The sequence below is a fragment of the Trachurus trachurus genome (genome assembly GCF_905171665.1).
Source record: "Trachurus trachurus genome assembly, chromosome: 4".
NCBI lineage: Eukaryota > Metazoa > Chordata > Actinopteri > Carangiformes > Carangidae > Trachurus > Trachurus trachurus.
This window is the reverse complement of record NC_139898.1, coordinates 8,579,206-8,606,131: the sequence shown is the minus strand read 5'-3', so window position 1 is coordinate 8,606,131 and position 26,926 is coordinate 8,579,206. Positions and strand designations below refer to the sequence as shown.

General features: G+C 41.4%; 1 protein-coding gene across 2 annotated transcripts in view; it reads right to left on the bottom strand.

The window, feature by feature from the left end:
• Window positions 1–26,926, bottom strand: part of lpp (LIM domain containing preferred translocation partner in lipoma) — a 140,097-nt gene that overhangs the window by 20,744 nt on the left and 92,427 nt on the right. For both annotated transcript variants that reach the window (XM_083969893.1, XM_083969894.1), the window contains exons 8-9: window positions 16,635–16,731; window positions 2,492–2,661 (exon numbers count right to left, since the gene is read on the bottom strand). In XM_083969893.1, coding sequence (XP_083826019.1) covers window positions 2,492–2,661; window positions 16,635–16,731 — 267 coding nt within the window. The remainder of the gene's footprint in view (window positions 1–2,491; window positions 2,662–16,634; window positions 16,732–26,926) is intronic.

Here is a 26,926-nt window from a genome sequence, read left to right as displayed (position 1 = left end):
ATCAACCATCTCAGCGTGTGCTCTAATTAATTTCTTTAAGACATCTTGTTATGTTTTTTAACTGCTCTGGTCATCAAGATGCTTTATTCCTCATCTACCAAAAACAAAGCTTTAACCTCCTCATTAACTAGCGAGCTGCAAGCTGCACTGCTGCTTGTACAAGCCCAATTATTTCTCCTGAAAACTCTCTCTTCCACAATCTGGAAAGTGGAACGTCGGTGTTTCCTCTACAAATAACTACCTGACAGCGTTTCTTTCAGTGTGGCCTCTACCTGTCTCAGGAGGCCTGCAGAAAAACCTACTGTAGGAAAGCTGGGCCGAGGATGTTATAGAACAATCTAGTTTTCACATTGTGGGTTGTCGTTACGACGTTTACTCTGCCTAAGGTCCAATATTTTACACTTTTACAGTGTTTTATTGGCAGTGTTGATCCATAAGAAGATGTAATTGTATCTCATATTAGTTTTACATCTCCTCTGTCAAGCTACAGCAGGTCAGTGAACCAATTACTTGCTCAGTGTTTTCTTATTGATCTAATAGAAATAGAGCAGATGTCAGGTAAAAAAGGCTGGATCACGGAAGTCATGAAAGTCCTGGCGGCTAATCAAAGAGGGCATGGAGATCTACCTTTATACTGTATGGTAGATTTAAAATGTGTGTAAATTAAACCAAATATTACGAATCACTCATTCTGAAATAAAAGAAGAGTGTAAGTTGAACTCTTTTCCCAGAATTTCCATTGTGATGTTTCATTGCGTTGGACAGCTTCTTCCTGTCTCAGCTTCCACGAATGAACTACAAACATACCCATGATATTGCTGATGTTGAGAAATGCCTGCCTGTCATTTCCAGTAGTGAACTATATTCTAATGAAACCCAACAAGGGACACACTTCTGCAAAAATGATATCTCTGTGGTCTCGTAAGGTGATGTGGGTTCACTGACAATTTTGTGCCAGGAAATAGTTTCATGTGTGTTGCGCAACATAGTGACAGGAAAACACGTCACACTTTTTTTGGAGAAGGAATTTAAAAAAGAGAAATAAAAATAATAATTAAATAATGTGACATGAATAATTCCTATTTGGTTACCTTCTGATGGATTTAAAACCAAACGTTAATAGTGGGAATGAGACACCAAAAAAATCTTCTGCTTTATCTGATCCACACAATTATCACCATGTTATATTCTAACATGATTTTGACACCAATTTAATATATCAAGTGCGTTTTACACCATATCTGACTGCTCATCAGCTGTAACTCAGATAGCTGTGCATCAGCTCTTGTGAAAACATAGTTCTTATAATTGTGATCTAATTCACCAAGGAAGAGATATCTGGAAATCCTCCATTAAAAGAAAATCAATGAAGGCTTCTCCGATATCATTATTCAGGAGAACAAAAGGCGCCTGTCACTGCAGTCCTGGGCTACAAGAACTGAGAGGTGAGTAGCCAAGAGAACTAAGGTGCTAATCAATTTCAAAGCTGCTCTTCTTAACATTTGGCTTTGATGTCACTGTAAACAACAAGCAACATTTCAAGCCTTTCAAACATTAGTTGAAAATGTATTGATGCAAGCTGCTAAAGCCCAGATTGTGTATATGGAAAAAAAATAGGCTATATTAAAGTGTGTGTGTGGTTTCTATTGAGAAGCACTTTAAGTAGTCAATAAAACTAGAGAGGAGCTATACAGGTAAGTGCAGTCTCTTCACTGACATGTTCAAAGTTGATATGTTCAGTGCGTTAGGAACCATTTAACACATCCGGTAGACATTAAATCACATCTCACTTTCAGTCCAGTATTCACTCCAAGGCTAAACGCTCCTACAAACACCAGCTTATTGTTAACTTTGTTGTTCTGACACTTGTTGTTGTAGGAGTCAGCAGTGGGTTTTTTCTCTAGAAAAACCAAAACAATGAGCTCAAAGACACTACAATGCTGAGTAAATGTAAGAGAACTACAGTTGGGTAATTTTTCTCTGTAGGTTCCTCACTTCTTTCACACTAACACCCACACATTTGATTCATTATTAATATAAAAACGTTGATGAGTGAGTGCAGATCGAAAAAACTAGTCATCACCACCAGTTAGCTGTTAGCGAGTAGGCTTTTCCCTGTCATCGATGAACTCATGAACTTTGTTGGTCTGTAACGCATTCAACACTGAACATGTATCAAGTCCATATAGGGATTCTGGTGTCTTCATGCTCCTACTGTACCTTTCATTTACAGTTGTGTAACGAGAGGAAATCACTGAACTTTCAGGAGAAGGAATCACAGATTACAGTTTCACCAAAGACCAAAGACAAAACGATGAGCCTGGCTTCTTGTCAGGCTCTGATGAAATGAAATGTGGTTGGATGAAGTGAAATTATATGGACATTCAGCCACAGAGCTACCGGTGTGCCCTTCCCCACGGACACATAACGAACCAGAGTGAGCTTAATGGTGGGGAGGCACGTGGATGTGAAAAGGGCAGAAGTTACTTACAATATAGCAAGGCTCACAGTACGCCTTCTTCTCCACAGCGTAGAAGGGCTTGCCACGCAGCTTGGTGCTGCAGGTCATGCAGACGAAGCAGTCGACATGGAAGACCTGGTCCATGGCTGTGCAGCCGGTGCCCTCACCCACCACGTTCTCTCCACAGCTGGCACAGCGCCCTGGGGAGAAGAGGGGGAGGAGGAGGAGGAGGGGGAGGCTGAGCTCAGATTCACTATAAATCCACAGATATTTAAGGTCAGATAGCATTTATCAGGAAGCCAACAGTCACACTCCACTCACTGAAAATATTGCAAAGGTCCAGACAAATTGTCCAATCATGTAAATCATTGTGAAGAAGGTCTGGGGAAGGTGTGACTCTGTTTGCATGCACTGACAGATGCTCCGGTGATAACAAACGGCTCAACCTGATGAGAAGCATCACACAGAGCAGCAAATCTTTTCAGACCAGAGCAGCTCAGACCCGATCAGTTCAGAGGAGTAGGGCCTTGTCAACAGATATGTACAGCGCACATCTAAGTATTTCCAACACACCTCTAAAAAATGATGTAAAATGAGGGCGAGCATGTCATCCCAAAACTACAGTGTTTTGTTCTTTGAATACCTGAATGTTACATTGACATGTGAGAGAGGAATCGTGTTGCTTGTCATGATTATGTGGATCAGTTACAGAGATGTGACGTTGCCTTGTTTCCAGTGTCTCATTCACTCTCTCACATGAAATGTGAGTGTGTGTTGAAATTCTGGCTCTACTTTGGATGAATTTTGTAGTGATGTGTTTTGATTTTTGTTCACAGCTGCAACAACTAAATATTCTGATATGACCACTGCTCTGGTTTGCACCACCATCAGCTGAGGCTCATGGGTATTGCAGTACTCGGAGCCATCTGTTATGACAATGGAAAATTCCTTTTTTTTTAAAAACAAAAATGGAAATAATTTAACACGCTGACAACAACACAAACCTGCAGGGTTTTATCCAGGAGACTCGTGTGTTTCTGTGTGTTACAGAACAATGAGGATCTCTCTCAAAACAACGTATGAACCTCGCACTTAGAAACTATATTCCTGCACTTTATCTTATTGCACAGTTCATTCACCATGTCAAAAAAAATGCAAGAAATGCTGAAGTTCCCGCAGGCCTCAATGTCCCAAGGCGTTACAGTCAAAATATAAAAAAAAGAAAGAAAAAAACACAGGAAAACTTCATACAGTATTTAAGAAACTTACAGTATAAATGACCCATGTTTAATTGATTATCAAAATTGTTGTTATCAACTCACTTGATTATTATTACTATTTATTTTTAGATATTTATAACCTGTTTTTATCGTATGTGTGTGTGACTGATTCTTCTGTGAGCAGTTGACCACACCTGAATTTCCTTCGGGATTAATAAAGTAAATCTATCTATCTATCTATTACTGTGTTATTTTGATAATATAAGAAATATTAGAATAAAAAGCCTCCAATTTGGTGAATCATTTTTAAGTAAATATCTATTTTCTCCATTGACTGTTCACTTCCTCCTGCCTGCCTGCCTGTTTGCCTGCATGTCTTGTCAGACTGTTTGACCACAGCATGGATGGACACTATTGCCTGTGCACCAGCCCATATTACCTTGTCCCCCAAAAAAAAGAAAAAGAAAAAAAGAACTGTCCCTTTAAATGCCTTATTTTCTGATGTCAGAAGTGTCTAATCTTCATTTCTATTTCAAACACTGGATAAGGAAGGATTAAATACTATAATTATGCCACATTAAAAAGGCTGTAGACATCACCAAAGTGTGACATCTATTTCAAAAAGTCAAGCTTTAAATGATAAAAAGAAAACTTTAGAAGAACAACTAAGTCTTTGTAAAAGGGGCACAAGTGAACTGATACTATTGCGCCAGGAAGAGCCTGATTGCATATTGCGGGACATGGCATTTGGATATCTTTAATTGAGTTAGAGATATCTTTAATTGAGTTTAAGATGTCCTCGACTCAATGCAAGTTATCTTCAACCCAATTAATAACACTGTCAATTTAATTACTGGTATCTTACAATAATAGGGTTTAAAAAGATATCTGAGAATGTTTTATTTTTTACACATCTGAGGACAGATGCAATCTCTCTGAGGAAGTATGATATAGTATATTTAATTAATTCAAGTTCAGTTCTATGGATCATTTTTGTTCCCTTTTCATTTTTTGCTTCATCTAAAGGCTGATTTGGGCGATGATTGACACTCTGTATGTTCTGAACAGAGCGGTTCAAGCGTGTTACAGACAGAGGCGAGACACTAACCGGGGGAGATAGAGTATCTGATGCTTGCATTTTCACAGTTCCACTTACTGTTTTCATATCAAAAAATTCAAACGGAGTGTAAAGCAGAATCTGTCTCAGGTATCAGCACAACTTTGGAAGTCATATGTTGTTGAGATCAAATATCTGCTTGACTGCGAGGCTCGCTAATGGTATTCTAATCTCAGATAACTCATTATCTTATCAGCAGCCCCACTGGAAACTGAGAGAAGTTGCTTAAAGAATGACTGGAGCCACAACTTTTCCAGCAACATTTCAAAATCCTCATTGAAGCACTGATATGTGTGACTTTTTATTATTATTATTATGACAGGAGTCGCCGTGCATTGACTGGGGAGACATTAAGAAACAAAAGACTACCGTTGAAGACATTTTGTACATAAATTCAGCGGCTGCCTTCATCCACGTCGACTTATAGCGTGCGTGAGTTTTCATAAAACCTGCTATCGGTTTCATCTGCTACCACAGCTCTATCCACACCTCAATTACGGCTGTGTTACCTACTGTACAGGGAGGCAGATTAAACAAACTAGCGAAGGCACGTCTCGGGGGGACATGTGGGTGTCAGTGGAATCACAAGCAGGGTAATCACTTCAGAGAGCCAGAGGGAAAGAGAAAGGGAGAGAGAGTGAGCGAGAGACAGAGACGGAGCACGCTGAGCCTGTTAGTGGCTTCAGATCACAGGCCATCTTCAGTGAGTGGATGAGAATGCCAGACATGTCCCACAGGGCTCCCACTTTAAATAGCGAGAAGGAAACCTCTCGGAAATCCTTTTCCTTTTGGCAGTCTGTGATCGCAGGGGCCCTCAGGAGCTATTTGTGCGCGACTGTGCTTACAGTGTACACAGTCTTACCCCCAACACACACGCCAGACACGGACACGCGCACAATGAAAAAAAGTATCTCTTTGAGCCAGACATGCCACACATGTAGAGGAATATATACAAACACAGACACATGTATCATATACTGTACACATACCCAGAGACATGTCATGCCATGTTGCGCGTACAAATCAGCGGCCCACACATGAACATACACACACACAACGCTGAAACAAAGAGCAGCGGATCTGAGGCTGTATACAGTCGGCCCCCAGACCTGCTCAGTGCTCGTCTACTTCCTGGTGTCGCCCCAAAATGTTAAACTCAGCCCAATAATAAGATGAAGAAAGTTTAAAAGTGCTGAGAGTACGTTGTTAAAATGACATGACATCACATAGCGTGTGTCACGTCACGTCAGACATGATACTATGATCTCTATTGTTTGAAAATGAATGAAAGCTCGAGCTCACAGCTTTGTCTGCAATCCTGCTGAATGTTTTTGATAATGATGATGGGATACAGAACATGCTGTACATGTAGTACATGTAAGTCATTATTAATATAAAGGGTGATCGACCACAGCTCTATAATGTGTACTATTTCAGGATGCAGCATTGAAGAAACTTGATTAAAAATAAAAATGTAATATGAACAAGGCTGTGGACAATGATTACTTTCATTTAGGGCTGAAGCAAACAATAATTTGTATTATTGATTAATGTGAAATGAATTGTTTGGGCAATAATTGGTAAGAACAGGGGGGAAAAAGCCCATGATAATTTCCCAGATTTCAATGTGACATGTTCATAGAAACTGGAACCTGAATAGTTTTGGTCATTTCACTTAAAAAGGACTTTCGTCTAATCACAGACATGTTTGCAGACTAACTTCCTGTTGAACGACTCACAATAAATGTTCTAAACCTAAAAGTTCTGACCAGTATTGTTTGAAAAGAAATAAAATACTTTTATTTGTCCCTACAATTAGATTTCTTTCTGGGGAATTCAGTGACTCAGGGACTATCAGGTTCACCTGTACTGTAATCCACATCAACACCCATTGTTATCCAGCTCATCATTTTTTCTTTCAATATTACTGAAGGCACAGTTAAAGTTGTATGTGTGTGTGTGTGTTAGAAAATACTGTCCTTTGTTGCACCTCTATAACCAAATGATACAAACAATGGAACCGAGACCTCTACAACACTGTCATATAGACTTCATATGAAATGCCTTTGACTGTACAGGGTGTACCTAACTAATGTGGCCACTGAATGTAAAACAATAATAAAAGCGAAGCTGTAACTTGCAATTTCCATTATTAATGAATGTGCAAATTATTGCTTTGTTGAATAAATAAAATCATCTAGTTTATAAAACATAACAAAAGAGTGAATAACGGCATTTTTGTTTCCAAAGGCGCATGTTGACGTCTTCATAACAGGATTCAACTTTGCTGAGAAAAGCAGCAAATTCTCACGTTAGAGAAGATGAAACCAAAGAATCTTGACTTCATTGATTCTCATTGACTCACTGTTTCATCTCTATCTTCACTCCTAATTAGTCTCTCCAACTTCATTTTCATTATTACATTCTATCATTTTAACATTTGACAAAGAACTACATAATGTTCATAAATGGTCGAAACAATGAAGCAACAAATCAATTAAAATTGTGTTTGTAAGAAAACGTTTCCACAAAGTGTGAAAATGTGAAGCTTTTTTTTTTTTTTGTCTGAGTCCGGAACAGTTTTTTTTCCCTCTAACAGTCTTACTGTATGATAATAGGGAGACGTGCCGAGTGTTTTACAATGCTTCACATCAATAATTTCACACGTCTGCATCAGAAGTAAGCATTTTCAATTTTGAAACACTACTTCAATTGACTTCTTGAATAATACAGGACAGCAATTGAAGCAACATCGTATTTACCCCTGTGGAGATGATCCCAAATACTTTCGAACTATTTCAGCTGGGCATGAAGGAATCATGAAAGGCCTCACCGCTCCCCAGCGTCCCTTTGCGCGGGGAATGGAACCAGAGTCTTAATATCAAAACTTCAAATAGTTCCTGTAGAACCAATCCAGCGGTGACAGGGCGGGAGGGGGAGTTCATTTACACTTTACTCACTTTCTTTCCTTTCATTCTTTAACTCTCAGAAGTGTCTCTTCTCTGTTACATCGAAAGTCAAAAGAAGGACTGAAGAAAAACTCTTTTCTTCTTTTCTCTTCTTCTTTTTTTTTTTAAGCGCATTCCCTGTGAGCTATAGAGGCTTAGAATGGTTAGACAATTTAATTGGATAAAAAGAAAAGATTAAAGAGGCCCTGACTCTGTTCCATAAATAATTGATTTCTAATGTATTTGTAGTGGCAGTGAGACGCTGTTGTTTGGGAATGGGGGATGTTGAGTGGCAGAACGCTTCAGATTTCCCTCAGTCTTTGCCTTCTTTGTTTTTTCACGCCGTGATATTGAAGCAGCATGAAAGGCAGAGAGGGAGCACACTTGCAGCTCAATTTGATCTTACATCGTCAGAAATCAAAGATCGTGCATGTAAAGAAGGATCGCAAGGAACTTTTTTTGTGGGAGACCAAACTTTTCACACTGTGTTACTAAAGAATACAATTCTGCTGGTGCAACCCTTGCAAACCCCAAAGGCAAAGCCGGCAACTACAGCTCGTATCCAAAACTAATAAAAGAACCACAAAATCCATTTTGGGATTTCAACTTAAGTTTTGTGCTTGAATTAAAATATCCAGTGGATATAGTGGTAAGAACACATTCATATATTGTGTTTCAATATTAACAACACACAACAGGGCAGGGATTTAAACAAAACTAATAGAAACGTATATCTTGCTACATTTTTATTTGGCTCAATTACTGTTTAAGTGTTTCAATCCACTCACTCAGCATTAAATTATTGTGAACGCCTTAAGAAGGTGAGTCGAATAAAGGCAGGAAGCTGTGATAGCTTCTTCGCACTTAATTAAATACATAAACAAAAGGTCAGTGGATGGTAAACAGCGGAAAATAAGTCTGTTGAACACATTAGGCCTGTAACTCCCAGCTATTGAAGTGCCAGAGGCCACGATTTGTTCCCTGTTTCATCCCTCTTCCCCTCTAGGTTAATCTACTTTGTTGCTGTGGATGGACCCGTGTGCAGCCTGACAGCGCTGTGGCCTTCAGTTGCCTTGGGATGACAAGAGAAATAGCTGTCATCGCTGCATTTCAATTTCTGAATGCCTCTTTCCTAACCCCCGCCTTTAATCTCATTCCCAATGTCAGCAAATAGCAATCTGCAGAACTGCTGCAGTGATGGTGGAGGACGGAGGAGAGGCGAGCCTGTGCCACTAAGCATTACAGCCCGGCCTGTCAGGGCCCGCGGCAGCAGAGCGGGGGGGGGCTGAGTGTAGGTTACATGTTTTAGAAGCAGGTTGGCAGGAGCGACATGGAGGGGTGCCAGGGAGCGAGCGGGGCTGGCGAATGGGGTGAAAGAGAGAGAGAGAGTAAGAGAGATAGAGAGAGATAGAGAGAGAGGCAGGGAACAGGTGAGTGTGTGTGCAGCAGAAACATGTGGACAAGCTGTGCGCTGAAAGACGTCCGTGTGTTTATATGCTGTTTATCCGTGCGCACCCGTGTGCTTGTAAAGGATGTCTGCGTTTGCGTGCATGAGCATGCGGATGTCTACTCATTCCTGAGGTCAAACGCTCACTCACAAATGAAATCTAGCAACGTGAGTGCCCGGAAGCCTCAGCTGGGCTCGCACGGCAGCTGATCTTGCAAGCCTCAGTGGAGCTGTCTCAACGAGGCAGGATAGCAAGCGCCGAGCCTGGCGGGAGGAGGGAGGGTAGGGGAGGGGAGGGGGAGGAGGAGGAGGAGGAGGAGGAGGCGGTGGAGGGGAGCGGGGGGTTGGTCACCTCACGTGAACCACTGCCAAAAAGCGGGCTTCTGTCGCTGGGAAGAGAAGCCCCACGCTGGCACAACCGCATCAGCTGAGAAACTAGAAAGCAGCGTTGCGAGGTCAGCGGCGGCGCTGGGACCAGATAATGAGAGGACAAAGTGGCAAAGAGGAGAGCCGTGAACTGTGCTGAAAAACTAGTCCACGTCAAGCGGAGCTGTTGCCCCCACACGGTCACAAATACAATCGAGGACTGACAACATCACCACACCACGTGACCAATTACAAGCAAAGATGATGACATAGCAGAAAAAAACTACTAAGATCTCATTCATAAAAGAACTGAGTTATGGACAGTTTTCCTTGAAGCTGCTCAAATAGATTTTCATAAGATCTGTCTTTCAAAGCATTTAACATGATTTCCAAGAGGAGAAAAGGGGTCTTAAAAGTCAAATCTGCAGCCTTACACTGACATACATACAGCGTTTCCTGCACAAAAGGCAGCTATGATGGATCATCCGTGGCTATTGTGTTGTATAATCTTGTCATTTGCAGTCGTACATTATAATCCACTGTAGGTGGTATAGTGATGCATGGGCTTTAGATGAGTTGCCATGTCACCAGACTGCCTCATATGATGCCCCCCCTGCCCCTGGGTGGTCGCTGACCTCCTTCCAGCAGCATTATGCTCCTGTGTCTCATAGCGAGGGCTGCGGCATACACACACACACACATACACACACATATATACACACATGGATTACAGCACAGCACAACAAAGACAGGGCCAACACTCAGCCATTGTGATTGGAGGAAATCCTCTGGAAGTGAAAGAGGAAACAGGCTCTTCATAGTAAGGGGCCTGGATGGAGATTAGTGTGGTAATAAAATGAAGGCAGGTTAAAGTAGGTAGATGAAAGACAATATTGAGTCCAACTCCTGTGCTGTATTGTTTCTATTTGCATCAAAAGAAAGTCAGAAGGAAGTACAGTGCCATGTGGGGATTTATTATCTTTTCCTTTTTTATTTCATCCAAAGCATCAACTACTTTTACTGCTAGTAGTTTTCTTTCTGTCTTTTTTTAAGCATTTCAATCTAATTAAAATATTTAATAAAGATTTTATTGTCATGAACTTTGGTTGTCAGAAATGTGACACTGTAAAGGCTTCACAATAAAAGTCACGTTTTTTTTTTTTGCCCATTGAATGTTGTTACTGTGGGAGCAGCAGGAGGAAATGTTGGATTAGCTTTATCTGCAATGAAAAGACATCTGGAGAATAAATCATGATGTACATGAGCCATGTGACTTAAATGCCCATTGACGCCGCTGCCTCACTGTTTGAGAGGGGGAACAGCGGCGGTGACAAAAACATCAGAAGTGTAGCGGAGTCACGAGGAGACGTGCAACAAACACGAACATCTTATGTTTCCAACATTGTGTTCTGTTTGAGGTTTTACTGACACTCTCTTAGTCACGTCATCTCTTCCTCTGCAACGGGTCTAACCAGCTGTTTATCCCCACAAACTGCACCGCTGTAGTTACTAGAGACTAATTCACTTGGATTTACTTCTTGCCGAGTTTGTTTTAATTCTGATTTAAAAAAAATGTGCACTAGTTTTGGATGGAAACTGCACTAATGAAAAAAATAACAACTTTTTTTTTGCTGCATTTTAAATGAAAGCTGCAGTCGTTGTAAACGTGCTATCACATTGTATCTGCATATTTTGAGAAGCTTTTCTATTGTTTGTACACACGCCCATTGAACATTAAAAATGAGCGAGGAGGTTAACCTTCACACAGTAAATGGAAACAGTTGTCTGTACTGGGGGAGATGGTTGGCCAAAGGCATTTGAAGGCTGTGGAGGTGGAGAGTGGTGGGGAAGCGTGGTTGGGAAGCGGGAGGAGGAGGAGGGGGGGGGGGGGGGGGGCTTTTTAAAGCATCAGAAAGGTTTTACTCTGACACACATCCCACTTGTTATGACATGTAGAGGCACATCTAAAAGCAAACTCCTAAGAGGTTGCTGAGGGCGACCTCAGTAATATGCAAATGAATTCCACCAGAGTATCTTAGACAATGCACAAAGCTGTCTAAACTGGAAGCCTATTAATACATTAAGTTATGATGCTCACTTGTGTTATAAAGAAACAGAGGCAGCTCCACAACAGTGCACTATGTGAACCTAAACTTTTTCTGACCCAATTACCTTAGCTGATCTGCTCTGACTCCTCTGGCCTGTACTGTTACTGGAGCTACACTGCCATTTGTATCTCTTCCAAGATTCCTCATGAACATTTCATGCAAGGTGTCTCATAAATTATGAGCGCTCCTCCAGCTGACATTATGAGGAAAAATGGCAAAGCCTGCCTTCTCTTCTCTGGCTCTTATCATAAAACAAAGGCTCGCTCAAACCAGGAGGAAAAGGCTTTCCCGACAGCCCAGAGTCCTGTGTGGAGTACAGTACAGTATGCCCATATGACGCTGTGCTAATTTCCAGTGACTATCTCACTCTCCACTATCTGATTGTAACATTTCAAAAACATTTATGCCTCTGCTCCGAAACCCCCCTGGAAAATCACTGTATAAATATTGATTGGATATTAAAATTTCACTTCTTTTTTTAATTCTATACAGTGGAAAACTGAAAGTCTGAGATCACATGAAGGAATTCTCAACTTGTCACTTTGGTATTAAAGGAGGAATAAAAACAGATTCTCTGCAGCAGAATGAACTACACTGCATAAGTATCATCATCACTAATTGTAAATAATGCAAAGCATCTCATCCTTTCAATTATTCAGCTTTACGTCCTGGTTTTGGTTGACAGAAATGTAGTGATGACAAAATATTGTAAGTTCCTCTGATGCACAAATGCCAAGGCATCTGTACCGCAAGCTGAGGAGCTGTGTCTTATTAGATTTCCACAAACACAGTACACCTACGCACAACCTAAGTGGATTAAATATGACGGATGATGACATTTGGAGAAAAGGCTCTTTCAGATTACTCAAATCTAATCTGGAACTCTAAATCAGGACTAATCAGTTGCTTTTCAAAGAAGCTTCAATCACAGGGGAATTTCTGGCTTGCAAACTGGGTTTCTCACAAGAAAAGCTGTTCTTTTATAGTGCATCATTTTCAGGTTTTTTACAGTTTGAGGAGCATTTGTATGTGAGAATGCTGCTTTTCATGTGCCCGTTTCTGCACGGAAAGTCTTCAGATACTTGTCTGGTGTAATTGCTGGACTGCTGTTTTGGTAAAGGGGCATAATGATGTTGTGTAACTTATAAGCTACAGATGGAGCTCAATTGAATCTAATGAAAAGTTTCCTTGTGACATCACAGAGCCAGAGTCTAACGTTAATTCAATTCAATTAACCCCCTCTGGACCAATGAAAACCCGCTTTAGCTGTTCAGATTAGAAGCTCATCAAAGACATTAGTGGCACCAATAAAACTTTGCTATAGGAAGACAATGATCCAGTCCAGTAGCGTGCTAGAGATCGCAGCCCCACTTTGATTAATCTTGTTAATTACTAGCCTTAGGGTTTCAACAACTGCTGGCCCTCTTTCCCCCTGTACCCCGCCAAAACAGAAGAGGCTTGTGTGCCATCAGATCCTTTGTAATTACAAAAGTCTCATGCTCTGGGACTGATTTTCCCACCGAATTGGCTATATAGTAAGAGACATGCCAGGCTAAAGTCAATTTTAACATTACCGTGGCGACTATATGTACATTATTCAGCGGGGGAGGAAGGAGGCTCTGTGGATTTGCAGAGCAGCATGTGCCTGCGCTTGAACTCTCTCCTAATGAGTCCCTGCAGTCACCTCAGTCGTGCTCCTGCTCTCATCCTCTTTCTATCTCTCCGTTAATTCAGCTGTCGCCTAGTTTAACCACAAGATGACCCTCCTCTCCTCCCCTCCCCTCCCCTGCTCCGCTCCACTCCAGTGACAGTCAGCCGCTGTCAGCTGGGCACGCACGCACGCGCTACCCCTAACTTGTTCTGGCTACCTCAGCTCACATATGACCCATTTCTCAACTCGCATGTCCTTGTTTTACCAGCCCTCAGCCAGTCAGCCTTATAGTTGGCAAATTAGTGCCAACTGCATGCATGGTATAGCAGTACACAGAGTTCATGCCAGGTCTGCAGCACATACACATTCACACGAAATTTAGGCCAACAAGGCTTTGAGGGGCCATTCCTCTGTAAAATGACTACACTTTGCTTAAGCCAGCAGATCCATTTGACCTATGTCTAATGTGAACCAATTAAGGTTTTTACATCAGTGCGCACCAACGTGAAGCCGAATATCCCTTAATACCAGTTAAATACACGTCCCTGTAGCTATAATACACCTACACATGCTATCATGGTGTGCTGTGTGATTATGTGCTGATATAAAGCCTGCTCCAGAGTCCCATTGAATGTATTGAGTGAGGTATCTAATGGGCATGGGAACTAATTCCAGGGCAAAGGGGATTAAAGGCTAGAGAACAGAGAGCAGCAGAGGGATGGCACTCGCTGGCAGCAGAGGGTATAGAGGGCGGAAAAATAAGAAATGAAATATAAATGCACAGAATCCTTGTCGTTTGAATCCTATTTTGCGAAATAGTATTAAAATTGATATTTTGTTTAATCCTGGCACTTGTGTTTTTTTTTATTCTTTTTCAGAAACAGGAACAAAATTAAATATCAAATGCTTCTGAGAAAAAAAGGCTCAATAACATGAAAAAGAAATACAGCTGGACAGTGAGTTTGATCAAAATCAGGACGTTTCATCTCTCCACAGCCACTGTATCTCTGGCTGTTGTTATAGCCTGAGCATGAGTTGGGCCTTATCCTCTGATCACAGCCATGCAGCTTTGAGACGCTACCTTGAGGACTTCTTCCCAGACTCGTATAGATATGCTGCCGTGTCAACACCATGGAAATAAGAGGATAAGAGACACCAAGAATACCAGTTTATCCACGTCTGCTTCTCACACACCTGCATTGCACTCAATAGCCTTGAGCCATTTCCAAAAACATTGTTCTTGTGAAATAAAACTAACTTTGTGGGTCACTGGGTAGGCTAATCTAGGAAACCTTATGCCAGTTTTAGTCTATTAACCCACTATCCCACATTGTTTTATTCAGGCTTTGTCACCAGAAATGTGGCAGGTTGGTTTCCTAGTACAACCTGTAGTTCAGGAGAAATTCAAGAGTAATTGAAGAGCTTGTTTTTTTTTTTTAGTGTTTTCACAAAATATCACAGCGAACAGCGACAGAGCGAGCGCTCCTCATGAGATCACACTACCTGCGCTAATGCTTTCAGAATGACTTTTGCAGTGCATCAAAAAGTATACTTGTGCGAGTGTGTTGCAAAGCTTTTCCTGGTGTCGGTGTAACATGTGAATCAAAGAGTGAGTCACAGGTTTATTTTAGCCACTTTGCTGCTCTCACCTATGAACGCCGCATTGTGAAGAGACTGTGTTGTTGTGCGAGAGACAATGACAGCTGAGTATGTAGGAGCATTTATAGCACAAATTATGATATAGTTCAAGCACCGGCACCAGGATTCGTGGAGCACATGAAATGTCAGCATGCACGGGGTAAGAAAAACTAGAACGAGAGGAGGCTGCGGCGGAGAAAAGACGTGAAGAGAAATAGCATGTGCAGCAGGCCATAATAATCAGTATTCAGGTATTCACAGCTCTAACATGTAGTATATAAGAGACAATAATAGATCTAATGGCGATATGAGGAACACAAGTGAAGTTTGGCTCTTCTTAGTCCAATGCACAGAATAGATTTTTTTTTAAACCACACTAGAAAGAAGTGAGTGAAGAGACTTTTAGTTATATTATTCGTAAAGGGGCTGTTTGCAATCTTTCACTAAAACCAGGACAGCTGTATGAAAGTGCTAACCTGCCTCGGTTATAAAAGAGTCTCATATTAATGTGGATGAATCTATGTCACCCACACTTGTTAATGGGTCCATTTTCAATAAATATATCATTTTGTCTTTATAGTTATTTTGATATTATTATTTAGTGGTCGGCTCGCCCAGCATTTCCTAGTTTCGGTTTTCTGGACGCTGCCCGGGGGGTCATGGGAATAACGCCGCCAGATCGTTTATGGTCGGAACTACAACGGTATCTGTATCTGATCGTCTTCGAACCTCCGACTTTCATTCTTGATGAATGAAAACATTCTTGTGAAATGTAGTGTGAAAACACTTTCCGAAACTCATTGTAGTCCCTTTAACACTGCTGTCACTTTTAACCTCTTGGGGAATAAGGAAAATGACATTTGAACTTAAAACCTTTCTTTTAGACTAGTTAGTAAAAGAGCAGTTAATGCTGATGCTGTTGTAGCAATAGCAGATCTTACAAATATCTACTTGAAATAAATCAATAAATGAGGGTTAGCAATGCATTTTGGCTATGTAAATATGAAAACAATGAACATACAGTATCTCTTGTTATCTAACATCCTTTTACACCCTTAGGTCTGTGCTAGCTGTGTCAGCAGAAATGTCAACATGCTGAAAGTATATAGTATATCAACACTTGTGGGCTTCAGCTTTTAAAAACTACATTTTGTTTGTTGTTAGTTTTTTTTGCTGAACAGAAATGGAAACATTTTTGTCTTCACACTAAAGTCATGGCACCAGTCATCTCAGGGCCTGCGGGACCAGTTCTGACCGAGACACAGACTGCCGTAAACCTGAACTTTCATGGGAATCGTGAAATACAAAACTCAGCTTTATTTTCTACATAACTCAATCCCAGAACATTAACAACTGTGTATCATCAACTTATCTAAAAGAAGATTGTATTTTGTGCAACTGTGCACCGGGGACCTGGCTGGTGTGGCACAACACCAGGACCCTGAAACCAAAGCAGCTAAATGTGAGCTGAGCTTACATTATTGCCATGGCAACACTTGTGATGGATTTGCCTTAATGAGAGAACAGAAACACAGAGCAGCACCATGTCACCATGTTTCAACGCCATATGAAAATAAATGAAACAATCATTAATTTAATCATTTACACCGGTTGTTTGACTGTAACATGTTCTTGCTGTAGCCAATCACATGTAAGTGAGATGAAGCTTCTTCCTTACCGAAATATTCCTCAGATGGAGGGTTGTCCATGTCAAACAGCATCTTCTTGGTGAGACGCTCCAGCTCATCTTCAGGGTGGGCCACGGGAGCATTGCCCTAAGAGAAAAGAGACATATTTGTCGTTCAAAAAGCTGTCCAAGACAATAAAGAACGTTTCGTGCATTCATTTCCACTGTCTTAATTAAATTCACGTGCGCTGGGTGCGATACAACTACTGCTTCAAACGAAAAGAAAAGTACAAGTACGTATTGCTTCCACAGATTTGGCTTAAATATTCAGAAAACCTGACTTCAATAAATCAGGATGAAGCACTGTCTCAAGGTCAAACAAAACACATTTACTGTAATTAACATGCAGTGGACGGTCTTCAGTCTGCCTTTCTCCTCTGAGATATCTGACCCTGGCTCAGGCCCCAGTGGTGTGCAGCCCAGAAGGTTGTGCATATCCTTCTGTGCAATTCAAGCATGTGGACAAAACTGTGACCCTGACTAATCCTTGTGTTTGGAAAATAATGATAACAGGAAGAAAAGAGGAGGCAAACATAAGAAGAAAGCTACTTTCTGAAGACTTGCACATTTTGGCGATAGGTCAGGAGATAGTTATTTAAGACATGAAAGGCTTCAGGTGTGGGGCATGTCGAGGCCTACTGTGTAGGATATTTCAGAGGGATGACATAACTCTCTGAAGATGTCACTTCCTTCCTTTCCTTGTGAGCCTGCCCTCCCTCTTATCATGCCGTCTCTGACATCTGCCTGCTGTGCGTCTGTATGGGGCTGACGTGTTGTGCCTGACATTTTCTGCCAATCATTCGCAGAGAATACACCCCCCCCCAACTCCCCCAGCCCTCCACCCCCCATCCCCTCCTCCCTGAGCCCCGGCTCACGGCTCAATCCCGTCACAGGTGTGTGTGTCCTTTGCAGACACCCCGGAGGCCTGAACTTGACTCTTTTGGTGTCGTGCGGCCGTGCTTTTTCAAAAAAAAAATAAAAAAAAAATTTCAGTGACACTCGATGACCTTCCCTCGATCTTGGGGCGGCTGGATCTTTACAGTAGATTTGATTTTCAATATTGCAACATGGGCCAAGATCTGAGCCGACCTTTGAGCTGCTCCTAATTGTGACGTCTGGGAGTTTGGTGAATGTTAGCGGCCTGTCTGGTTTTGTACTGATCTATCTGAGGTTTACTGTGTCACATAAAGGAATCAGATCTGTCAATAGGAGATTGAGTGAAAAATGTTTTTGTATTCAGAATGAGAGTGATTACAGATCTTCTGGTATTATTAATGACTTAGGTTTTATCAAGCGGGCTCACTGCATGTGTCAGTGAAGGTCTCTAAAGCAGGTGTCATTTTAACTACACATTAAAGTTGGTAATGCAAATGCGCAGCATATCTGGTGTGAGAACATTCAGTGGTCTGCTGAGTTTATATCCAGAGACTGCGAGAAACGCTGAGCTCTGCTTACTGTCCACAATGTATCAAGGAAAGCCTAAACTTTATGATGCATGACTTCTGCTCGGCCTGGCTCAGGATGCAGCAGGCTGATAATGGAAGCCCAAACAATAGGCCTCATTAACTCTGAGGGATCGACATGTCCAAGGTGCAAATCTTCCTGCCATGCCGGATTCCCTGGATTCCCTGGCACCCCGCGCCTCCACACAGCCACTCGAGCGTAGACGGCCAGGATCGCATCACGGAGGATTAGGAGGAGATGAAAGGAACATTCCTCTGTGTTCGGCTACTCCTCTATTGCCACCATAAATGATATGACTTCTTTAAAAAAATAACCACACAGTGGTCAATGGTGTGTATGTGCAGAGAGTTGGATTCTAATACAACAACCTGCACAAAGGAAAAGATAATAAGTCTGCGCAATGTTCGTACACCTCAAAGAAACACTCTTGTTGTCAACATTCTGCTCATTATGCCTGTGTTGTTGGTTTGAGACAGTGAAGAGGACGATTTAACACTGTTAATCTTAGCTCCACATCAAAAGCACATTGGAGAGGGAACGAAATGCTGCTATTACCAGAAACAGACTTTTGAGTTTAAGCTTCATTTATACCTTATCCACTCTTTGACACCCCGCAGCAATGCACTGCCAGAGAGTTTAAAGCACCTTGTTAGGGAGTCTTTTGTGACAGCACGGAATAATTTTTCACTTGAATAAGAGAAAGAAATTGCTTCCCTGCATGCTTTATGATTGCTTCGCAGTTCCTGTTCAGCTTTTCAGAGGCAACAATAGAAACCATACAGCAGCTATACGTGCTGCAGACGTGATTTTTCAGTTATGTCTGGCTCAATTCAGTAAATTGCTTGCCTACGCCCTCAGGACACTCAGCCACAGTTTCATTGAAGTTAGTGCTTAAATTCAGTGGTGACTGGGTTAACAGTTGCACCCATTTTCCACCTTTTTCTCCAGTATGTTGAAGCTTGTACTTTCAGGTCATCAGATCTCTGCTCTTTAACGGCGGAAAAAAAAAAAACCTATCAGTTGTGATAGCACCGAAGGATCCCAATGGACCGTCAAATACCATCAGCTGGACTAATGGTTGTCAGGGTGTTGTTAAATGCCAGACCGCTTGAAATCAAAAACAAACAATAACATCTGTAAGTGACCAGTGGTGCATGTTAGCCGACACACACAGTGACAGCGAGGGGTGAGTGGACTGATCACTACCCCAATGCCACATCTATGAATAAAACTGTTTGTGCCACCCACTGTGAGATTGGCATTGTGTCAGAACTGATTAAGTGAGGAGTGGAGGGTGGGGGGGGGGGGGGCTGGGTACACGCTCTCACCTGATGCCCTGACAGCACCGTGTCCCGCTAAGAACCAAACCTCAGGCTCTGTCTTTCCTACTTCCACCGCCGTGATAGAGAGTGAACAGGAGAGACGCGGCTGTTCTCAGGGCATCTGATCCGCACCTCTGTGAGTGGAGGTGGAACAAAGGAGCGCGAGTGAACAGGAAGCTGGAACTATTTTGCATATCATCACCTACTATGTACAGAACAAAGGGAACTCGCAGCTCAGCAGGAGAAATCACAGAGATGCACGACACAGGTCAGCCAGCAGGAGAAGGATATTGTGTCTGGATCCAGAGAGACATAAACACTGAGAGCTGAAAATTGACTGTACACATGACCGGTGTGCAAAAAGCATGTACAGTATAATGTAAAAATTACACAAACGAGTCAAACGACACATTAGATGCAGTGCAGGTCGACAGCATATTACAACCTTCATGAGGGACTGAAGTCAGTGTCTGGACTGCATTAGCTTTAGCTTGTGTGTACCTAATAAACTGACAACTGGTTTTCTATTATTTGTGATGTTTCGTCTGACTCGTTTATTTAAAAGTGTAATGAGCAAAAAGAATCAGTTTGAGTTTATTTTTCCTCAGTAATGTGCCACCTACATCAGTCTTCACCTGTGGGCGTCAACTTGTTTGTTTCCAACTGAGGATGTTGGTGCTGTGGTGTGATTTGTGTAATATCAGTGTGTAAAGTAGGTTTTATATCACGTACGTTTCACATAGGCCACACAGAAGTTAACCAGTTAACCAGCTCCACCGCTGGCTGATCATTTTTCGCTTTCTATTTTCTAGTTTCTCTGCTGTTAAAAAAACATCTACATTTTTCAGTCTTTTTGAATAAACAATGACAGATTCAAAAAAGAAAAAAAAAGCCAAACTTATATAAATGCACGAGCAAGGCTACACAACCTACTGCTGAGAAAGACTGTTCAGTTGCCGGTGAAGCTAAAAACGTGGATGGGGTTTTGAAAGAAATTTTCTTATTTTTGGAAGAGAACTGGGAAGTTCCAGTTTCATACGGGGTCTCTGAAACTTTCAGTTAAAATGATGAGTCACAGAGCAGCTTCTGCTTTCTGAATGGAGCACAGACCTTACAACACAATGAAGCCTCCATTGAAAAATGCTGAATGATATACTGTAAAGGGACAGATATCTGAAAGGAATAAAAGGGACAGAGCTAATATTGTTGACTGTGGGTGAAAATTAGCTACTTGCTAATCCCGGTACATTTACGTTGGGCTTCCTATTTTCTCTTCCTTAAAAAGAGAAAAGAACTGATGTTATTAATGTACATTGTCCTTTTTAAATAAATAAATAAAATTAAATTGTGGGCTGTGCGTAGCTGTATGTGCCCCTTAAATAAGAGATGCAGCTCATGTCGATTACCTGCAGGGTCATTAGAGTTTAGATTTCCTTGAAAAAAAATAATAACGAGAAGTCAAATTTCAATCTAACTTTTGAAGAATCGTGAACTTTATCCTCATTTTTGGGCCACTTCTCTTTTCAAAGTTCAAAAGCAACGTGCAAACACAATGTGATTGGGAACCACTGCATAAACAACACAAACCACTGAGCTGAAAGTGATAAGCCAGGAGGGGGAAAGTAAAAGCACGGTGGGGGGAGCCCAGTGAAAGACAACATGCTAAACAATGCTAATCTGTTCCTCTAAACCTGCAGTCATCTATCTATCACTCAGCTTCTCTTTGACTTCGTCTAAATGCCAAACTGCACCTTACCCCAAAAGCAATTGTCTCGTTTTTTACGATAGCTTACCATTTCCTGCACGCTCAGCGCAAACTGAAGAAAGACATAAGCACGCATAGACATATTTATCCACAGATTAACTGATGATGGACTTTACAATGCAAAATGCTCTTTAGTGTCAATAGAGCTGCAGCTTTAACTCAGGCTTTTAAAAGAGAAGCTTTAGTCAGCTCACAATCTGACATCCTGTTTTTTTTTTTGTCTTCTCAAATCACAATGGAATAATTTGAAATGGACACAGAGCCTGTGAAAAGGAAATGGCTTATTAAAAATAATTCCAATAATAACCGCAACAAGAGCAAATGGACCATTGCATTAGTTAGGGTGCATGAGGGATTGGAATTTTTTTATTGGATTGGAAAATCTAAAAAAAAAAAAAAAAAAAGCATTTGTTGCCACAACACTAAACGAGTGATTATAGCAGCTTAGGCGACTCCGTTTTAGTAAAACAATGAGAGGATTGCTGGATCAGTCACACTATCCTTTCACTGAGTGAGCGTGTGTTTGCGCCTGTGTGCACGTGTGTGTGTGGGTGCGTGTGCCAGTGGGTGTTTGGAGGAGAGGGGGCTTCAGTATGTCGTGTGTCTAGAATCAACCATATGGGTTAAACACTTTGAAAAGTGTGTATTAAGAGCCATCGACTTAAAGTGGATGACATCATTTGATTCCAAAGTGCAGAGACCTAATTTCTCAAGTGGCTTTGAAAGAGACTGTTTGTGTGATGGTGACACAGCAGAGCCCTTCAATAGAAACCACTGAGAGCGCCTGATTACTGTGATTCATTCATAAGACTGACCAGACAGAATTAAGAGCTACATTCAGGCTAACACAAAGGACGCCTCTGTTTCGATGATACAGGTGAAGTTAAGATGCCACTGTGAAGCGGCTTCAGGAAGCAGCGTGTGCTCTTCAAACCAAAGTGGTTCGTCTGAACAAAAATAATATTTGAGGAGAAAAAAAGTTGCTTTGTCATTTTTCTGGCTGCTGCATGTTTAATTTAAGACTGCGTTAAGTCTGTGAGAGGGATCACATGTTTGTGGTTTTATGTAATCCAGTTGATGAATTTTCTGCTCGCGATGTTAAACAGGTTATGAGTAATCTGTAATGCATTAGACTTTGAGAAGAACCATCACAAGCACTGCAAATTAAGCTCAAGGCCACCTTCTGAGGAGGCACAGATAAAGTATACATTCTCTCCAAACAAAATAGGTCATGCTGTTTCAGCTCCAATTAAATGCTGGGGGAAAAAATAACAGTCAACTGTAGAGCAGCTGTGTACAGAGCAGCCGACGATAATTAAAAATTAACCAATTCCATAATTGACATTTTCCACAGCCACTCAAATCTCTTGCAGTAAACTGAATTCATATAAAGGGATGAATTTCAGTCGAGCATTCGCAGACATGTAATGTATGTAGAGGGGCCTTTCAATGTTTGTAAGATTGTGCGTGTGTAAAAACTAGGTCATCTGTTCGGAACTGACACATCCCCCTGCAAACAGATATTTGAAAAATCTGAGAGTGTAGAGAGGGGTGCCACAAGCGATCTGAAAAAAAAAAACATAAAAAAAAAAAAAAAAAAAAACGCAAAACAACAATAACAAATGACTGCACAAATTGTTGGGACAGAGATAAAACTTATTTGGCGTCTCCTTGTGTACCATTACAGTCCTGGGAGTGAAGCAAACACTATAATACACAGGATGCAGGTTTCCCTGGTTTGGGTGAGAGCTCAAAGTATTTTGCTGCTCTGTCCTCATGTGGTAGCTCACATCCACATTTAAACACATGTGGTGGACATAATGAAGCTCCATACAGGTTATGTCTTCAAATCGATGTATTGGCAACACAAGCTTCCCTTTTTTAATTGTGGATCTCCTGTGTAATTTCACCTCCTAAGTGACCCATCGCATATCCCTCCCCTTTCCACCCAAACGCCTCCATGGTTTATGTGAATGACAGCCTGAAGGATCTCTGCTGACCAAACACCACCGCTAAATTGCTGGAGCCGAGAATACGCCGAAGCCTGGTGCACTCAGGGTCTGCCTCCCTGATGAGAGAAAATGTTTAGAAAGTGCACACGTTTCATGGACTCTGAGCCAGGGGCGGATGAGAGTTCTTGTGTGGACAGAAGGGGATGTCGAGAGGGCAGAGAGGAATCCAGCTTCAGAACCACTCCACAAACAGAGAAAACTTGTTTATGCGCTGAGAGGTGTTGACACTGACAGGAGACCATGTCCTAGAGGAGCCAGCAGGGGCCACTGTTTATGCAGGTGGTTTTGGCTGCCTGCTGTCTGGTTTAACCAAGACAACTCTGTTCCTTCCTGTAAATTGTACTTAGTGTGCAAAAGGCTTGGATCAATACACTAACACCGTGTCACTCAGCTGATCTGCGCTTTTTTTCCATTAACCAAAGTAAATGAATGACGTTTACATAACTCATGCGCTTTTTTGCATATTCACAAAAATCCTTCTAAATCAACACATGTGACACTGCTGCTGAAATACAGGGCATTATATAAAAGAATTTACTGTTTTTATGTGACGCGGAGGTGAGTGCAGGGGGGATCATCCAGCTGCCGCGCTGCATCATAAACATACAACATTTATAATGAGCGGAATAATCTCGGTGCTGCAGGACACATCTGCATCTCCTCGCTGCAGGCCGTCGAGGAGAGGCAGAGAGCAAGAAAATAAACAAACAGCTCAGACGTTTTAGATTGCCGGGGCTCGCTGAACTGTAATGACAGGTATCGATCGGGCCAGTTATTTACCAGCCGCGCTGCTCGTCTCGGAGGGGGCCAGCTGAGAGCAGGGTGGCAGGGCCTATTATTTATAAGCAGTTATGTGACAAACACTTGTGATCTACTGAGGGTTACCACTGACCGAACGAGCCGGCCAATCAGCGGCTAACAGAAAAGAATGTGGATGACAGGAAAAGTCTTTAAGTGAGACCAAAAACTGAACATTAATCAAAGTCCTGACCTGCTCTTTATTTCATGTTAAATCAATTCACTTTGTAGAGAATCGGCGGCTTAGTGCTATACATAGAAACCCTTCAGCTGTAGTGCTTTCTGGCAGTGCTCAGTTTTATTCTAGAAAATGGATGAATAGGGAAGAATAAGAAATAAGACTGAGGTATGTTTTATGAATTCTCTGTAAAAATCTTTCTGCCATTTACCAAAAAGAAAATGTCTGTTGAAGCAGGAGTGCATTGCAGCTGTGTGTTTAAAAGAGAACACAGTGAAGGTCAAAATCTGTGAATGAGTGAATGGATCATAGTAGAAGTTATGCTTCACAGAGATATTCTTATTTATCTCTCCATCACTTTTTTGTTCCAGTTTTCAAATAAAAAATGAGACATATATTATGTTTGGCTAGTAAAAAACACACAGTTCATAAATAAGATGCATCATGAAATACTGTACCAAAACTACTAGTCAGATAATGGCTCTTTTTCATTGCGAGCCACATATCACCAAGACAGCATACACAAGGGATCCTGTGATGTTGTCACAAACATAGATTATGTTTCTTGAGTTGACTGGTCTGAAACCACTGACAGAAACACGTCTTGTGCAAAACAGAGACCCACTCATCAAAACCAAGCAGCAACCTCCTGGGTAGTAGGAGGAGTCAGACACCGCCAAGATGGCGTCAGTGGAGCTACTCATTCTGAGCTCTTCACATATCTATGGATGATGCCACATCCATTTTTATTTACAAGCCACGATCAAACATTGCTCCTTAGCACCACTAGTGGTCACAGACTCCACAGTGGACCTTTAAAGAGGAACTCTGCAGGATTTCTAGCTTAACTATGCTGCATTTTAACCTCAATTAACAGCTTTTGGTCTCATATCTTTGTTATGACAGATAAGACTACACAAATATACACGTCGTAACATCCTATACAGTATGATATATAACGTATGTAGCGCTCTATTGATTGCTTTCTCGCCAGCTTCGTTGTAAACAAATGCACATAGCCAGGAGGAGAGTTAGCAAAACAGTGGCAAAGCGACCAGACTTGCATAGTTCTCCTTTAATATTTAAACCATGTCTTTCATATATCTCACAGTAAACCTTGTTAGTATGTTAGTTCTGTAGCGCATTGTATGAGTTTGTCATTAATGCTGATGTATAATTAAAATCTTAATTAATCTAGCAGTCCACAAAATAGTTTCAGCTCAATAAAAAAATAAAAAAAATAAAGTGACAAACAAATATTAAACAATTATTTCCCTTTTATAGAAGCCTGTCACAAAAGATTCATGGCTCAGACCGTCAATTACTTTAACCTGAAATCACCAGTATTTATCAGTACTACAAATGTCCCTGTTACCCTTAATGGGCCTAATTCCTTTTTGTTGTTGCTTGGGGCTATATTTGCTTTAGAGATTTGTTACAGCTCAAGCCTGGAAGCAGCTACTGGAAGGAAGCTTTGTGATGTGTCGGCATGAGAAAGTGAAACATAAGGAGCTCCATGTTCCGTCACTGACCCTAAGGATCAGGTCAAGTCGACTGAACTTTGCTCTGTGAAACTTCCAGTAACCAGATCCTGGACCACCAGCAAACATCATGTCATCCAACAACATGGCTGGAGGCACAGCAATAACTAAAATACACTGGCTGTGTGCGCTTGCAATGCAGGAGCAATCCAACAGATCGGTGTCACAGTCTGACCTGCATTAGTGCTGGGATGGCTTGTCATGATACTACGGTGCAGAGGAATGTGTTCTGCATGGTTACAAGCTATAATTCGGTCAGCTGGTATGTGTCAATACATGTAATATTACAAACTGCTGTGAAGAGGGAGGGTGAGAGGATTAAAGCACCTCATATAGCTCCTTGTGTAGCATGTCTCCTGGACTCTGTTTTGATCTTTTTATTGAATCAGAGTATCCACATCATCTTTTCTCAGATCTTACTGAGCAGAATGAGATCAGCTGTTTACTATTAAGTACATCTGCTGTGTAAACACATCGCAGAGAGACAGTGTGCGTGCATTAGGTTACAGCCATTTCAAAATGATTTCAGGCTCCTGTGTCTCCCATGCCTTGCACCTTACAGATTCTGTTACAGACACGCTGCTCCCAACTCACTATTGATATTTTGAAACCTCAAAGTTCACGGCCCAGTTTCAAAAACATCAACAATAACTTATCATGCACATCCTGACCCGACGGCAGTAAAAGACCTATCTGTGATGCTGTGGGTGTAGAAAATGATTCATTCATGTGAGGTCATATTTACTGAGCTGAATGACCCACTACTCACTACTTGGATGTTTATAAAAACAAGACCTATTTTCTTATGACCCCTCTTAATGGTTTTAAAAATGTCGGAGGCTGGAGTTACTATATTTGTCAGGCCTCAAGCGAATCATGCATTTGATTTCCTGTGTCAAAACATCAACTTATATTTTATTATTATTATTACTATTATACATATTTACTCAATGCAGGCAGCAAAAGTTATGTATCCTATTAATTTCATAAATACATAATTGAAAGGTTAACACCAGCAAGTTGGATTATACTGAGCTAATAGACTGCTATGAATGTGTGTCATTAATGCAGAGTGGCCTTACTCAAGTGGCCTTACACTTTATATTAGAAAATGAAGAGAATGAATTATAATGAGCAGAGGGCAAAGCAGCTGTTATTTGTTTCTTCCTATAATCTTGCTTTCTTGAAAAGTATGAGAGGAAA